At 36.9% G+C, this 17,674-nt stretch overlaps 1 protein-coding gene across 1 annotated transcript; it reads left to right on the top strand.

The window, feature by feature from the left end:
- Positions 1-701: 701 nt before the first annotated feature.
- On the top strand, positions 702-13,818 carry LOC104280533 (E3 ubiquitin-protein ligase MARCH6; the record flags this gene model as incomplete). Its single annotated transcript, XM_009878206.1, has 8 exons — positions 702-903; positions 4,013-4,082; positions 5,240-5,421; positions 6,916-7,050; positions 8,333-8,422; positions 10,333-10,465; positions 11,129-11,264; positions 13,107-13,818. Coding segments are annotated over 8 exons (1,039 nt in total), but the record flags the coding sequence as incomplete, so codon positions are not given.
- Between the last annotated feature and the right edge of the window lie 3,856 nt (positions 13,819-17,674).

The raw sequence follows: 17,674 nt of genomic DNA, 5'->3' as shown, positions 1-17,674 counted from the left end.
TTCCAACCCCCAACATTTTGTGATTCTGTGAAAATTAATTTCTCAATGTTCACATTAGATTTGAGGACTTAAATAAATATCTTAAATAAAATAAATATCTACTTAATAAATATCTACTTAAATAAATATCTACGTGCTAATGATATTATGCAGGAAGCATTTTTAAAGTAGATTTACTCTCTAGGATTGATGTTTGTAGAAAGTTGTGAATGTATTTTGAGCAATTTAGATTATTCTCGAAAGACTCTAACTCTACTTTTGAAAACATGTATATAGCAATACAGTACTGTCCTTGTACAGTTTAGGTTTAAAGGTGATTCTTTCCAGTAGAGTTTAGTACCAGTAAAATAAAAGTTGTCAGTTGAGCTGCCTGCTTTCTCAAACTGAAATATTGATGTAATTTTCCTTTTATATGCACAACAACTTTTGTACCAGATGTTGTTTTTAAAGCAGTCGAACAGATAAGTGATTTTTATTTGTGACATTATTCCCGCTGTTCTAATCTGCATCCACACGAGCATTTTTCTTCTGAGTTCTGTGTGTAGGATGACATTGAGTACATTATCAGGAAATGGTTTGTTTTACTTTTATCGAGATTCTGCCTGTACTCTTGTATAAATTTTGTACAACTTGTATTCATTTTCAGTAGGTCTCTTTCTGTAAGATTTTCATTCATATCAAAGAAATTTTGATTGTTCCAGGGATCTCCATTCTTACCTACTTGGTGACCAGGAAGAGAATGAAAACAATGCAAACCAGCAGCCTAACAACCAGCATGCTCGCAATAATAACGCCATTCCAGTTGTGGGAGAAGGTCTTCATGCAGCCCATCAAGCCATACTTCAACAAGGAGGACCTGTGGGTTTCCAGCCTTATCGTAGGCCTTTAAAATTCCCGCTCAGGGTAGGTATAGCTATCACATTAAGAGAAACGAGAGAAAGACATTTGAAGAAAGAGTGGAATTTTTTTTTGTAAGAAAGATGTGGCTCACTTGTTATCAGAAATCAAGTGGTGAGTCATGTTATTTCATCTTCTATACAGTTTGCATCTTTCTAAAGTGAACTTGTGGTTATTCTGAGCCTGTAACTTAAGACCTTCAATTACCACTTTCTTTATAGAACTCGTACGTGCTTTGTATGATCTATTAGTTCGTGTCTTATTTTCCTAATAATTTCTCCTAATGGTGAGAAATATAATAACCTACCTCAACAAACAGGTAGTTCAGGAGTGTCTCTAACAAGGCATGACTTTCAAGAGGGCATATTTAGGTCTTGTAGCTAAAGCGTATTTTAAATATTTTTGTTTTATTAAGAAATTAAATGGAGAACTTCTGTTGCATCTATATTAAATGCAGAAAGGTGTTATAATACTTGAAAGTTTGAGGTCCTTACAATTAGAAAGGAAATGTCGCTGGCAAATACTTAACTTTCTAAAATAATGTATAGGTCAAACTAGGTAAATGGTTCTGTTGTTTCCAAAACCGTGAAGTAATGAAATATCAACTTAAACACAGCTCATTTGCCATGGTTTCAGGTATACCTCAAGAATGGAAGTAACAGCTAAAGTTAAAACAGTGTAATATCACATCTAAAGTTTCCTTAAAATGCTGAATTGACCAGAATTCTCATAGCAATGTACAAAATAAAGTGGTTTGTGGCTGGTTTTTTTTCCCTATAAATCTCAACCTAGTAGAACTGAAAGCAAATTTGAAAGTATTTTAGGATTTTACAACTATTGAGCTTACAGGAGTTGGATGTCAGGACTTAGGGGCAGAGTTGATGCCCTCTATTGGTTTTTTTTACTCTCTGACATGTTTCTCCACAGGAGTGCACAAGGTACAACATTGTCACAGTGTTCTGTTCAGGCATGAAAAGGCTTAGGAAGCTTCTGCTCTCATAGCAGCTGTTGTTACCTCAGTTTGGTCATAACAGGAAGTCAAAGCATACTCTGACTGAGACTAATTTAGTCTAGCTTAACTATGCGCTTACTGCTACAAGGAGTGGTGCCGGTGGTCTTTCCATGGCAATTGCTTATTTCTTCCCTTCTGTCGTGGGTTAGGGCTGGGCCGGCCACTAACATGGACAGATGCTTTCTAACCCCCTCTTCCCCTGCCAAGCGGGAAGGGAAAGGGAATGAGGCAGAGAGGCTTACAGGTTAGAGAAGAAAAACTAGAACAGCTTTAATGAAACAATAATAGAAATCACAGTGAAATGATAAAAGTAAAGAACTATATACAACTGTAGATAGAGCAGGAGGCACTGGGGCAGCCCCAGGCTCAGCGGCAGCGGGAACTGGATAAAGGGGCGGATACAGGAGCTGGATTCGGGAACTCAGGATCCGGATCAAAAGCAGGAGGTCAGATGGAGTCCTCTCTGGACACCGGCCATTGCAGAAAAAGGACGAAACTCTCGTGATCACTCAATTTATACTAAATATGACGTATATGGGATGGAATACTCTCGTTGGTCACCTGTCCTGTCTATTACCCCCCAGAGGTGCAACCTTTTACTTCCTTGTGACCCTTCTCACTACCCGGCATCCCCAGCGTGGCACACAAGAGCCAGCAGTGGCCTTGGTCACTGTAGGAATAAGTGTCAGGAAGAGCCTTTTCTGCATCCCAGTGCCAGGCAGTGACTGTCAACATCAGGTGTTATCACTGCCAGTAGCACACAGTGTCTGCAAAAACATGCTGCTGACTTCAGAAAGTGCAGCCTTTTAGATGAAACTGGAAAATAAAAATCACTAAACAGAACTGGGTTTTTCGCTAAACCCAGGACATCTTCTTAGCATGAATGTCTGTGCTAGAACATACACAGGATGAGCTGGAACAGGAAACTTGGTCCAGCTGACAACTGAGGTAATATGCAGAAGGCATTAAATACATATGTTTGACAGTTCAGGTAAGACGTTTTATAGTGTTATTTTTAGTGAAAATATGATACGTGCAACATACCTTCACTTCAGTATATCTAAATGCACCCCCTGTGAGCATTTTTCTTTTTGACTGTTCTTCAATATTCTTTTAATAAATGTCCTCATTTTAGCTAGTTTGCTTTTTTGAAATAGTATTATTATGGTGGATTTGGGAGAGAGGAGGACTCTCCCTGCAACATCTTGGAGTCTGAATATACTGTGGTCACTGTCAGTGGTGCTTCTGTGATACGAGTGACTATGTGCGTTGTTTAGGTCCACGTCAAGAGTTGCTCTTCCTCTTGTATGTTCTGTTGCTCACTGATCCAAGAAGCAGCCATGTATGGAGTTTAAGAGCTTCATCCAGCTGTAGTCCTTCATGTATTGTTTATTGCTACGTGGAGTGACTTTTTCCTAGCGTTCCCTAAGTAACTATTTAGAGAGTATTGGTCCCAAACAAGTCATGCCACATGTTCCTCGAGGTTCCTAAGGATGTGTTGCTCTTTTTGCCTTTGGTCCAATTGACAGCTACTCTGGTTTTTTTCTTTGTGTCATTTGGGATTCCTAAAGAGAGCATTCTGTATGAAAAACAGTATGTGGCTGTCAACTGGCAAGTAATTGGGTGTTGTGGAAGAAGTGTGTTACAGATTTAAATTTTTCTCAGTATTCTAAGGCGTTAGTTTTCCCATAGTGAGCTTGCTCATTGTGTGGCTTGGATGATTAGTGCAACAGAACTTCATAGCACATGGTGCTTGAGATATTTGAATGCTTAAAGAAGCCAAATACATCACAATTCTCTGACAAGTGTAAATCTGGACTAAGGAGCTTTGCTATCATTTGCTGATCACATAAACCTGAGGGCATCTGTAAGAACTTTCTGAGGAAGGTTTTCCTTATTATACAACCACTGTCTTGCTTATCTGGCTTTACAGAGCAAGAAACCTTTCAGGGTTAATAGAGAGTTGTTGTTCTTGTCAGTGGAGCAATAGATTTATTTTTGTTTTTAATGTAGCAAAACAAACTTCAGTCATTCTGGATTCAAACATTAATTTTGGTTAAATAACTTTCTTATAAACTGTTTGTCTTTTTTTCCCTCTTATAGATATTTCTTTTGATTGTTTTCATGTGCATAACATTACTGATTGCAAGTCTTATCTGCCTTACCTTACCAGGTAAGTCTGTTATTGTAAAATTGCCATTAAAAACAACTTGGAATGTTGCCCTGCTCAACGATGGCAGATGTTTTGAAACCACTCTTTAAAGTTAAAAGGAGAAAACATGGAAAGTTATGTCTCTTTTTGATGGTACATCATCAAATTTTAATAAACTAATTAATAGAGATAATTCTTGTATTTAAATGACAGTTATTTCCATTGCCTTTGTTCTTGTAGAATAATTTTCTTTTAAGGGCAGGGCTCCAAGTGCTGAGACAATCTTTGTTAGTAGTATTGGGAGAAAAAGAGAACTGTAGCTCTTGAGCCTGCTTTACCTTTTAGAGAAGGGAAATGTATAGGTTGTTACCAGGTCTTCTGTGCTATCTTCTTTAATTAAATATTCTGAAGAAGATGTTACGGCAGGTCACTAGGAGACTTTGAAGTGATACACATGCCACTTCCTAAATACAGGTACTTTAAGCAAGTCAAAAGCACTTTGTAGGTTTTATTTTCTTTTAAATAATTTGAAATAAATTAAGACATGTAAACTCATTTGAATTTTAAAACCTGGCTACTGTAGTACTCTGTCATTTTTACCTCCTGGTATTAATGACCCTAAAGTCAATAATGGTTTGAGATAAGAGTTAGGAATTTTCTGATGGTTTTAATTCTACTATAATACTAGTGAATAGAAATAACATTAAAAATGAAATATAGCAAACAAGTCTCCCATTTTTGTCAGAGAGCTTCAGAAGCCCCATCAGTAAGTCTTGAAAAATTACGTAAGGCAGTGAAATAACTCAAATATAGCTCCTAAGATTTAGGTTCAAGCTTATGCACTAATCCATTATTGCCTTTGCAGTTCTGAAGGTTAGTGTTTAGGCTTTGAATGGTGCAGTATTCAGTGCTTTGTTTTGCTGTAGTTCATATTGCTGACGCAGCAAAATTTTAGGTGGCGGGAATTCTGTGCATGTATTTGGCATCATCTGTGTAGCTGTTTACATACTACTTCACACATTCATGTCTTATGGATATGGTACCAAAATACTGGTTTATGCTGAACACTATTTGTGCATTCATACTTAGTGATAAATCTGAGAAGTATATTTTTAATAGGCATCCTCCCTTAATACATCAAAAAGCAATTCTCTATGTAACAGTGTTTGTATTTTCAGTATTTGCTGGCCGATGGTTAATGTCATTTTGGACGGGGACCGCTAAAATCCATGAACTGTACACCGCTGCTTGTGGTCTTTATGTCTGTTGGTTAACTATCCGAGCAGTGACAGTGCTGGTTGCCTGGATGCCACAGGGTCGTCGAGTGATTTTTCAGAAAGTCAGAGAATGGTCGCTCATGGTGAGTCTTGAGAAAAATTTTTACTGAATCCTCGAAAAAGTAACTAACAAAAATTGTTTCATTTCTGCATGCCAGTTTTATTCTGTAATGCATACTACGTTTTCCTCTTCAGACCATTTTGAAGCTTTTGTAGCTTACGTTCCTAATGTGTAAGCTAACCGTGCCATTTAGCACAATATTAAGCAGTCAGAGTAGACAGGTTTGTGTATATATGGATATGTGTATGTATTCCTGTTTTCCTTTAAAAATTAATATAATGCCTTATATTATCCCACATGTGATGTGTCCTCAAATACATTTACATTTTCACATATACCTGGAAGCTTAACTGCTACTAATTTAACAATCTGACATTGTCAAATAAAAAAAAAGAATAGTAAAGCTGATAGATGATGATGAACGTCTCTACAAAGTGGCTTGATGTACGTTTTCAGACAGATCTTTATGATATGTCAGATTTTTATGTTGTTCAAATTAATATGTTTAAATGAAATAGCCTTTTTTATTGCCAAGAGTTCATCTTCTCAACACTGAAACAAATTTATGGCTCAGCTTTTTATTTTGGTTTTGAGGATTTCTTAGTAGATTTCTTCCCTAAGTATAGTGATTTTAAACATTCAGAGCATAAATAATAGTATGTGATGATGGACAAACTTGTGTGTTTATTGAACTGTTATAGACAGAAGAGCAGTGTAAGTGCATATTTTATGTATTATCACACTTCACAAATACCTCATCCATCATTTTCATTTAGGAAATCTTAAGAATATTCAGAACCAAAATGTAGACGCTGGAACAGGTTACCCAGAGAGGTGGTGGCAGCCCCATCCCTGGAAGTTTTTAAGGCCAGGCTGGATGGGGCTCTTGGCAACCTGGTCTAGTGGGGGATGTCCCTGCCCATGGCGGGGGGCTTTGGGACTAGATGATCTTTAAGGTCCCTTCCAACCCTGACAATTCTAGGATTCTATGACTTGTCCTTTGTCCCTTCTCCTGATCATGTTAATTATTCAGAGGAGTTTTGTATCTGATTTTTGGGTGATGCATGTAAATTAAGAGAATTCTAGAAATATTCCATAATTAGTGAAATTTAAGATTTGGGTTTCAGTGGATAAAAGTTGGTGGGTTTGGAAAGAATCTTTAATTTTTCAACATGTAAAAATACTCAGTATAATGAAGTGCATTGGACAGTATTCCCTACTGATAACAGTCAAAGGTGATTTTGTGTTTTCAAACTATATGGACAGCAGTAGGAGGCACCATAAAGAGACTGGAGGGGGCATGGAATAGGCCTCAATCTTGAAAACTTAACTTGCAAAACTGTGTATGTAATAAAAATCATTTCTGGGGTGTATAGGTATGAATTAGAAGGTCTGTGTAGTTTGTTTTTTTTTTTTCTCTCCAGTTTTATATATTTGGTTAGTTTAAGTTATATTTTGAAGTTTAAACAAAAAGAATCCTTTGATAAACAGATGTCTTTATTTTTTTCTTTTTTAGATAATGAAAACATTAATAGTAGCTATCCTGCTGGCTGGCGTGGTTCCACTTTTGCTTGGTCTTCTGTTTGAACTGGTGATTGTTGCACCTTTGAGAGTTCCTTTGGATCAAACACCTCTCTTCTATCCTTGGCAGGTCAGTTGCTCCCATTCTTGTTCTGCTATTGATACTCCTTACTTCTAAGTAAAGAAATGTCTGAGAGCTCTTGTTTCATGCTGATTTGGAGCATTTTTCATAAGTATATTTCTGTGTGGCAGAAGAAAAGACAGCGTCTGGATGTGAGGATTATTTAAACCAAAAGGATATGCTTAGGAATTTTAAATATGAAAAGCTGAACTTTGAGGAATGACACCAGGGGATCCTTGGATTTCAGTGATCAGACAGACACTTTTTTTCAGTAGCATATTTGTGAGGCTAAGTACAGAAGCTGGTATAGCTGTATGTACATACATCACTGTATTTACATATTCTGTTGGACCTTTCTGGAAAGCTTTCTGCCTACAATTACGAGGCGAGAGGTTTGGCTCTTTTTTTTTTCCGTACACAGTTTTCATTCGGTCATGATACACACTCTCAATGAAATTTCGGTATTCTTTAGGATCATTCTAGTTTTAAGTGGAGATGTCAAATCATTAATACAAAATGTTGAGATAGTAGTGTTTCGGTTTTCTTCAGTCACAAGTTAAAGAAGCGATGTTTGAAGTCCTACAAGTCCTGTAGCTCTTTATTCTGCCTTGTTAGCCTGTACTTTGCATTCTGTTTTTGGTGAAGTTGATTGAAGAGTCTCATACAAATATCTGTAATCCAGAAAGGAAGCCTGTAGTTCTATTTGTTCTTTTAATTCCATGCCATAACAATTGTGGAATATGTTAAAGCATAAATTTTCCTCTGAATAGTATAATGTTCTTCTGTGAAGAGCATTACTTTGTTTGATTTAGCTTTTCTCAGATCAGGTAGGGTTTTGTGAACAATTAAAATTTACAAGATGAAAAAAACCCACCTTGCCTCTTGATTTCTGTTAGCATCTTTGTATCTTGTTTCTCTTCTTTTCTTAAAGCAATCAGAATAACTTATTTCTAGGTAAACATTACTAGTATCAATTAGTTTGTACCAGAATGTTAGGCTCTTGCTTTAAGTAAGTGTAATGCTTTTGTTTTGTATTTGCCTTTGGTTTAATAGTAGCTGATTTTCTCAGTTTCAGGGAGGCAAGTACTTTACAGATGTCAGTTAAGTTTGCGAGCATCCTCTTCTTCTTAGGAGCTCACAGTTGTCACCTTTTTTAAGCAATGTCCTGTGTAAACAGAAGAGTAATCATCTTTTCACTTACAAGTAATATTAACAAGTTTTTAAAAAGCTTTTTTGATGTCAGACTATTTAAAAATATGTTAATGCTAACAGTCCATTTTTACAATATTAGGACTGGGCTCTTGGAGTTCTGCATGCCAAAATAATCGCTGCCATAACACTGATGGGTCCCCAGTGGTGGCTGAAAACTGTTATTGAACAGGTAGGAAAAAATTGTCCATGTGAATTATCTGTATTTTACCTTTTTAATGTTATTTTTCAACGTGTGAGTCAGAAAATGGAGTTACTCTTGTAGTAATAGAGTAATTTGAGTAATTATATAAAACACAGCTAGTCTTGTAGAGTCTTTTTAAATTGTGTAGCCTAATCCTTTAACATACATTTTACAATAAAACAAAAATAAGCCTCTGAAGTCAAGAAAATGCTGTGTCTTTGTATATGCAATTTTATCAGGTTTCTGTTAAAGTGAGAAACATCATTCTTTCCTTAGTTGAAATCACATATGTCCAGATACTGGACATTATGTTCACCACTCAAGAACAGAGAATTTCTGCCTTCTCCAGAGCTGTAGAGATGACCTCATTCCTAGATGAGTGCATATGAAAGACACCATTTCCATCCCCCCTCGATTATTAAGCAAGAATAGTTCCTGTGAGCAGCTGAGTCACGTGGCCTCTTTGCTTTCTCTGGCAGAAGTATTTTTTTTCTTGATTACAACCTTTAAGTTCTATGCTTGTCATCTCAATAAAGTATCTCAATTGTTAATCATAGAATCACAGAATGGCCTAGGTTGGAAGGGACCTTAGAGATCATCTGATCCAACCACCCAGCCATGGGCAGGGACGCCTCTCAACTAGACCAGATGTTCAAGGCCCCATCCAGCCTGGCCTTGAACACCTCCAGGGAGGGGGCATCCACAGCCTCTCTGGACAATTTATTCCAGAGTCTTGCCACCTTCATATTGAAGAATTTTTTCCTAAGATCCAATCTAAATCTGTTTTCCATTAACTTCAAATCCATTTCCTCTTGTCCTATCAGTGGACACTTTTGTAAAAAGTCCCTCCTCAGCCTTCCTGTAAGTTCTCTTTAGCTATTGCAAAGCAGTTGTAAGGTCCCCCCAGAGTCTTCTCTTTTCAAGACTGAACAATCTCAGTTCGCTCAGCCTGTCCGCATTACTTGGAAAGGAACTTTTGCTCAGCCCTGCTTTATACATAATGGCTGTGGTGCATGTCCTGACCTGTCTACAAAAGGTCACTCTCTTGATTAAGTCTAGCACATAGTTCCAGTTATTAAACGATTTCCCAATCACTTTAACTATCACACTGGAGAAAAGTAGTCTTAGTTCTGTGAGTACGTTTTGCATACCACAGCTCTTCTTTCCATGAGGGGTTGGAACTAGATTATCTTTAAGATCCCTTCCAAGCCAAACCATTCTGTGATTCTGAATGCTCTCCCTGGTCCTGCTTGTATACACACTCTCCTGAGCCATCCTTGGGAATGGTTACATCCAGGCTGTGGGACAGATGCTGTAGTCTGGCTGTATGTGGAAATCGTTTTTTCCCATGATTAGTCATGTTGAGACCTCTGGTAGCAGCTGCAGAAACTCAAGAACTGTAGAGGCCCTGACTTCAGGCACTGACTCTTTTAAAATGCAGAGGTTCTGGTCTGCCCAACCAAGTACAAAGTAACAGCCTGTTTTCTGTCTGTGATACCAAATTTAATAGATTTGCTCTACAAGCATACACGAGGTCCTCTTTCAGCAAGTTAATAGTACAAAGTAATCCCAGGTCACTCATAAAACCACGATATGCAGCCTTGTTTAATGATCTCCCAGCTTGTCTGTTGCACTCCTGCAGCCAAATCACAGCACTATTCCAGGTTAAGTTGCTTTTCTCCTGGGCACTATTCTGAATGATATCTTGGATGGAACCCTCATGTAGATTGGCACAAGAGTTTTTCCTTTTTCGACTGTGGCCATCATGGTTTTCTTCAAGTTGGGAGCACTAGTTTCCTCTCCTAAGGAGAATTGTGTAAAACCTTGTAATTATTACTGTAAGCTCAAAGCATGGCTTTCATGATTAATCTGTTCTCCTTCTAACTTTTTGTTCTTAGGTGTATGCAAATGGGATTCGTAACATTGATTTACACTTCATAATCCGTAAACTGGCAGCACCCGTCATCTCTGTTCTCTTACTTTCCCTGTGTGTGCCGTACATCATAGCTTCTGGGGTTGTACCTTTATTAGGTATGTATACCTTCGCAATGCCTGTTTGTCATCTGATGGTTTAGGGGAATGTAATTATATCTGTGGACCTAAAACTTCAATTTCTAGGTTATTTTAAAAAGTAAAACCAAAACCAAATATTCTGCTAGGAAATGTAAATGCTTAAGGATTCCTGTGTCATCTTAAAAGTTTCAGATTTTTTGAGAAATGCAATGCATTATACTTTTTAATAAATTAAGTGCAGATTACTTTAAGAGTATGGGACTGCATGTTATCTAATAGCAAAAATGTAGGTAACTAGCTAGTTTGGGGAAGGGATGATTAATTAATTTCTCTTTGGACAATCAACCTTTAATTTTAGTCCCTCTTTAATAGGTATACTGAGCTTAGAACAGGGGAAAATACTGGGAGTGTTTTGAGGTTTTTATTCAGTATTAAAATTAATTTGTAAATATAGTTGGTTTTTTTTCCACTTTCCTGTCTTCTCATAACATCAACTTTTTTCTGACACCAAGTATACAGAAGTCAATAAACAAGAAGAGCTGACAAGCCCAGTTTTTTTTTTACTGTGGATTTTCACTGTGTTAATGGAAAACTTTCAGTATAAAAGCAAGTGCAGGAGCATAAGTGTGTGTGTTACTTGAGCAGTGTTAGATTATGTGAGGATTGTGTCTTGTTTTGTAGGAGTTACTGCTGAAATGCAAAACCTAGTTCAGCGCCGGATTTATCCTTTTCTGCTTATGGTGGTGGTTTTGATGGGAATTCTCTCCTTCCAAGTCCGCCAGTTCAAGCGCCTTTATGAACATATTAAGAATGACAAGTGAGTATATAGTGGGGGGGGAGTTTGCTTTTTTTTAATTTTTCCACTTTAAATTGTGATAACTTCAGATTGAGTTCAGTTGTAGTAGATACTTAAGGCTAAAAGGGATTTTAAGATGCTTTCTAGACAAATGTCCCTCTGAAGTAGACTAAACTGTTCTTGGCAAATGTTCTATCTGTGGTTCAGGCAGATAAACACAAATGACACTGGTTGCTTGTTTGTCCTCCCCTCCGTAGTCTTGAAGGACAGATGAATATAATAATTATGACATATCTGAAAGTGAAATAATGTCTCCATCTGCTGCTTATAAAACTGTTTTGCTGACCTTTCCTGCATAACTGTTTTTCTTTATACTTCTTATTCCAATTAACCTATTAAGGGATGTTCAGTTGATTTGATAGTTTGTCCTTACCAAATTTTTTATTGTTTTCTGATGTTTGCAGTAACTCTGTATTACTCAGGTGCCTGATAAAATAGTAATTTTCCCAGTGGTTTTTTTTTTCGTTATCCTGTTCAATTTTTATGTTGTTTTTGTGTTGTTATTATTATTATTACCTTATTTTTTGTTACCATAACTACATTATGAGTTGCTTATTTAGAAAAATAAATTCTGGACCCCAGCAATTAATCCTCCCTAGCTTTATTTTTATTGAAAAGGAATAAATGAGTTTCAGTGTTCCTGTCCTGAGTTACCCTAGAACAGTTTTACTTTCCACCGACTACAAAAGGAATCAAGCCTTAAAAAAAACTTTGAATCTTAAATGTTAGAAAGTGACTGATACATTAAGTGTTTGGTGTAAATGTGCAATTAATAGCATCTAGAAATATTGAGAGTTGTTATAAATTGATCTGCTGAGAGTTTAATTTTAATATTTAGCACCTTTTATTTGACAAACAAATTTCAAAACATATACAAGTTTTGGTGAGATTCTAAAATGTAAAAAAAAAGAGTGATGGTTGCTTGATTGTGGTAGTGTGAGAAAAGGAGTGGTGGTGAAAAAAGCTTTTTAATGGAAATGGCAAGTTTCAGGGGAAGAATTCATAGGTGTATACAGCTCTTCTACATGTAGAACCAGCCTGCGAAGATTGAGCTGCAGTATAAGTTTTTCCTTTACAGTATTTACTTTTTTCAGCCACGATGTTTTTTATTGGATGTATGAGCTGAGCCTCTCTTACTCAGTGTATGTTCTGCATTGTGACAGATTCTTTTTTGAACTTCCAGCCTTCTTAGCACTCTCATTTGGTTTTATATCTGAGTTGTTGTTCCAGATGTTCAAGTGGCAGTGGCTCCAACAGGCACTGCGACGATGCTTTTTAAAGTATCATTCAGCAAAGGGGCTGTGTATATAAATAATGCAGACACACTTCATATTTCATGTCTTTGTTCAGCTTATATATGTCTGAATTGGATAACTACTGAGTTATTGTATAGTTGGTTTATAACTATACAATATAACTAGTAGTTATTCTGTAACTATATATATACACCATTACTAGTTATTGTATGTATTATATGTATATATACACAATAACTCGTTATTGTATAGTTATACAATAGTAGGTATAGTTATTGTATAACTATACAATAACGAGTTATTGTGTAACTACTAAGTTACAGCTGTAAACACAAGCCTGAAATGCCTATATTCCATTATAAAATGCCCGACTGTTGAGAAGAAAGATGAGGATGGTTGAAGGCCATTAAGGGGGGAGGGATCACTTGTAGCATAACTTTTATTGAAATGAGAGAGCTACTTCTGCACCCAAAGAGATAGAGTGGATTTGTGTTGCAGAATTGTATTAACTTCTGTTAATTTCTCACTGTTCTTGCTATAATCCCAGGTACCTTGTTGGGCAACGGCTTGTGAATTACGAACGGAAGTCTGGTAAACAAGGCACATCAACAACTCCACCTCAGTCTTCACAAGAATAGATGGTCACATTAAACATCTTGACCTTCCCTTTGCCTTTACGTGTCCTGTTTTCATAGACTCTTCTTCAGTCTTTGGATATCTCTCCCAGTGATACTCTCAGCAGTGTTTTCACTTCTGTTAGTAGCATCCAGATAGCAGTCAAGGCTCTTGTCCTTTATCTGCATTTTCTGGTGTTATCAATGCTGTCTGAGGTCTGTATATGTGTAAATAGAAGTATCCTGACACCCTAAAACCTTGGATTAAAACGAATGTGCATTGTACATCTTTAAAAAAGTATATTAATTTATTAAATCTAGTTGTCACTTTATTTTGGACTGCTGTTCTGTTGACAATGTGCCACAAAGCAATAGTGCAAAGAGGCAAGATGTTTTTATAAAATCTGGAGCTTACTTTATGGTGTTCATAACAGTTCATATTGTAGTAATATAATATGATTTTTCATGAGTGGAAAGGCCACACGGAGAATATCAAAAGTAAATTACTGTCTTACAGTCAGCAATGAAGTGGCTGTAGTGAGAACATAATGAACTACGTATCTTGCTGTCAAGTCTTTTTTATTATTTTGTATAACACCAAAGCTGTTGTACATTTTTCTATTGCCTGATTGTTTTTCATGTGTCTGAGTTTGTAATATTGTACAGTTGCTGTTAAATCTAGAAAATATTCCTCCTCTGAGAATTCAGATGTACTTGTTGAGGCTCAGCTGTCTGTTTAGTTCAGAGGTGGGGGGGCTTTGGGAATCAGGATTTCCTAAACGGAAACAGTAAGTAAAAAATTTACTAAGACTGGGTGATGGAAGCATTTAAAGGTACCGAGGAAAATCAGATAGGTTCACAATTTAAATTGTAGCCAATTTCTTATCAATAATAGAATTTTTCGGGACCTCAAGAGAAGAGATGAACCTTATCTGATGTGTTTGCACAGAAACTAAGAGTATAGTGTAAGCGACATTCTGACCTGGTCTTTAATTAAAGAGCCTGAAATCTTTTTTTCTGTAAGTTACCAAAGCTGCAAATTGTAGTATGAATTTTATATTGCACAATTACTATAAAAAAAAAAAAAAAGACCCCCAACAACAAGAAGATCTCTCTTCTTTCAGAATTGGTCACTGTGAATTTTTATGGGAATAATATCAAGGAAATGACTCATCATGTACCATTTCTCGCCTGCAGGGCAAGGAAATGCATATGCTATTAAACAGGCAAGGAAAATTTAGCACATTTCTTTGCAAGGGCACAGTCAAACAAGAGCCACCAAATCAAGTCTGTGTTATTTCTTTACGAAGATAGAGTTCTTTTGCAGTAATTTTTGGGGGGGGTTTATGTAGATATTTTAAAGCAAATACATAACAGTATCGCAAAGCTTTAAGTAGCATCAAATCACATGCTTAGACTGCAGTATCTTTCCTGGATTAAAATGGGGGAAATGCAAGCATCTATTGCAGTAATTCGAAAATTGTTGAACCATTTAACTTGCTACTCGGTACACTGTCCTTCAGTATTCTGTACTTAACCATATGTGTATATACTTAATACTTGAGAATCTGGCAGGTGCTTCGAGAGTGTCATCTCCTTTTATTGATGTTGCATCTCTAAGCTGATGTGTTTGAGCTAATGTGGTCCAGGCTGTGGTGGTGGTAGTTCATTTTTTGGTGTCTGGACTGATGTTCTAGGGCAATGAGCACAAGCCAAATGCATCTGAATCTACTGGCAGGAGAACTGGGCTATTATTACCAGAAAGTCAGAAGCTAGTATTTTACAGAATTACTGTTGTCCTGATGGTTCTGAACTACAAATATTACCCTTTGAAGTGATTTATTAGGAAATTTCCAGTGAAATGAAATCATAGAAAAATAACCAATGTATTTCTCTTATTCACTGTTGATGCCTGAATGCTAAATTGAGTATTCGCCCCATATATTTTTGATGTGCATAAATATTGCATTTGACTGTTTACAGTGGTGTACATTGTGGGACAGATATATTTTCACAATATTAAATTCACTGGTAACATACATTCTTACTTATGCAAAGATTTTGTCTTTGACATATCTTTCGTAAACAGTTCCAAATGGTCTTGCCACTGAAATATTGCGAGCACTACTGTGCATCATGCAGAATTTGCAGTAGTGTGGTTCTTGTAACTTTGTGTTTTTATCCAGACAAACTGGTCTTAACATTAAAATTTATTAAGAAAAAGCCTTTGTGCTGTTTCTTATTACTGTTATTTTATAAGTCATGACAGAAAAAAAATTAATCAGACCAGTCATGTAATGTGAACTGTAGCTATTTTAATGTCATTTACATTATCTGTATTTGCTCTTTGTTATGGAGAACTGGTTTGCAATCAAACTGTTGCGCTTGCTTTTCCACTGCTTTACGGATCCCAGGTGAGGTGAAGATTGTTTCTGAAACTGTCCATTGTGAGCTTTCAAAAAATCTCATCTCCTTATTTTTACATGTGTTTTGGGGAAAGAAGATGGAGGTTGTATAGAATGAGAATTAAAACAATGCTACTTTTTTATTGGTTTAAATGTTAATAGTTTGCCTTATTGTGCTGTGTATACTCTTCTGGTGTAGAAACTTGATAGTAAGCACGTAAACTGATAGGGCTGTTAGTAAGACAGCTGGTGACAGTGGCTTCCATCAGCTAGAGTACACAGCATGCAGTGGTCTTCCATTACTCTTCGAGTGGGAAAAATTCTCTGTGTGTGTGTGTGTGTGTGTGTGTGTGCGCGTGCTTTCACCACAGTTTGTGTTGACCTTGGATCCTGACTTGGAGGAGTTGGAGACACGTACTGGCGTGGTTGTATCCCCTTTGTTGAGAATCTGAGGTTGAGAATCTAACGCTGTTAGTGCTTCTACAGGCCTTCATCCAAGAACTGTCAGATCCAAGAACTGTCAGATGGCTTTGTAGCTGCGTTTTGCATCCTGAATGCAATTCACTGCAGCATGGCTTTCACTGTTTTTACACAGATTATTTTATATTGATTAAAAATAGTTAAAACTCTGCATCCTTTCTCGGACTCCCCCTTCTCCTCTGGGTAAAGCCCGAGTTACTTGCCTTTGTTTCTGAGGGCTCTCTGGAACCTGTAACTATTTTCTGCCAGCAACTTCCTTGGTAAGATGCCAGCTCCAACATCTGTTAAGAGTATTCCCGTCGCTTTTCAGCTGAGTGCGTTAATCTTTTCCTTGTTTTTCCTGAAGCTTGAGCAAAGGTCTTCATAAAAAAATCTGCACAACAGCCGCACTGTTCTTCAGAGAACTCTGTAAAAAGCCCTTTGCCTTACAAAGCGCCAATGACATTGGTTTGTCGATTCCACTGCCTGATAGGCTGATCAGTGCCATTTTGTTTCTTTGTACTCCACTGTCTGCCCCTTCATTTAGATTGTAAATTCCTGGTGCTGGGGTCAGCGTTCTTGTTCTGCTTGCCTTGTGAGTGGGAGCTCTGCAGCCTGAGTGGGCTTCTTAGCAGAAATTGTGATACAGATAATAAAAACATAAAACGTCCACATCTTGGTAGTATAATGGAAGTTCAGGATGTCAAAAAAGGAAGTGGTCTTCTGAAACAGATAAGGAAACAATTATTACAAAGCATAATGGTAAGTTTGAGCTCTCTGATATTTCAGTTCTTAATTAGATTAACTGGAACTAAAGAATTGCATAGTTCACAGCAACTTTAAGTCTGTGATTATTTGAGATGAGCTATGCTTCTGGTTTTAAGTCCTTCATTTGGAAGTCATCATAAATTGAGAAATGATATGCTGAAATTAAAGTTACTCAGTGATGGAAGATGATATTTCCAAAGGTCAAATACTGTGCCAGAATAAACTGAGTGTTTTGAATTCAAAGATTATTTCACAACTCTGCATGTCTGTTTTGCTGCTTATATGCTTACTTGCTGTTATCTCTTACTTGTTGAGTAGTGGCCAATGCCAAAGCTGCACAGGCACCTTTTTTCCCTATATAAGGAGAAATCAAACATATTTGGAGTTGTCTAATACTGGTTTCAGGGTACACTTAACCTTACTTGTGTGGTTTATGTTAAATCACTTGGCTTTCAGGGAGTGTTTCTGTTTCCTAGTTTTACCCAGAGAAAACAGACTTCTTGTTGCTGACAAAAATAGAGAACACTACAAAGCTCATTATTTATTTATATTTAATAGAATGTATGTATTCAAGCCCAAATGGTTAAGATCTGCCTCGGTGTGCCTTGTTCAGTAGGTACAAATTTCATAAATGCCCTGATGGAAGTTCAGAAAGCCATGTGCTGAATTAGAATGGAGTATACATGGGATGTTTTAGCTAGTGACTAGGAGTCCTGGAAGCAGCAAAAGAACTTTGAAGCTGAAATCGGGCAATAAAGGAAATAAAGCAACAATAATGTCAACAGATATACTTTTAAATGCTCTTTCTGTAACAGTAATCAGTAAATTGCATGGGGAGGAAGTATTCAGTGTCTAGGAAGAATCTCGAG

The sequence above is a fragment of the Apaloderma vittatum genome, unplaced genomic scaffold (assembly GCF_000703405.1).
Source record: "Apaloderma vittatum isolate BGI_N311 unplaced genomic scaffold, ASM70340v1 scaffold27971, whole genome shotgun sequence".
NCBI lineage: Eukaryota > Metazoa > Chordata > Aves > Trogoniformes > Trogonidae > Apaloderma > Apaloderma vittatum.
The sequence above is the reverse complement of the archived record's forward strand: the minus strand, read 5'-3'. Positions and strand labels throughout refer to the sequence as shown.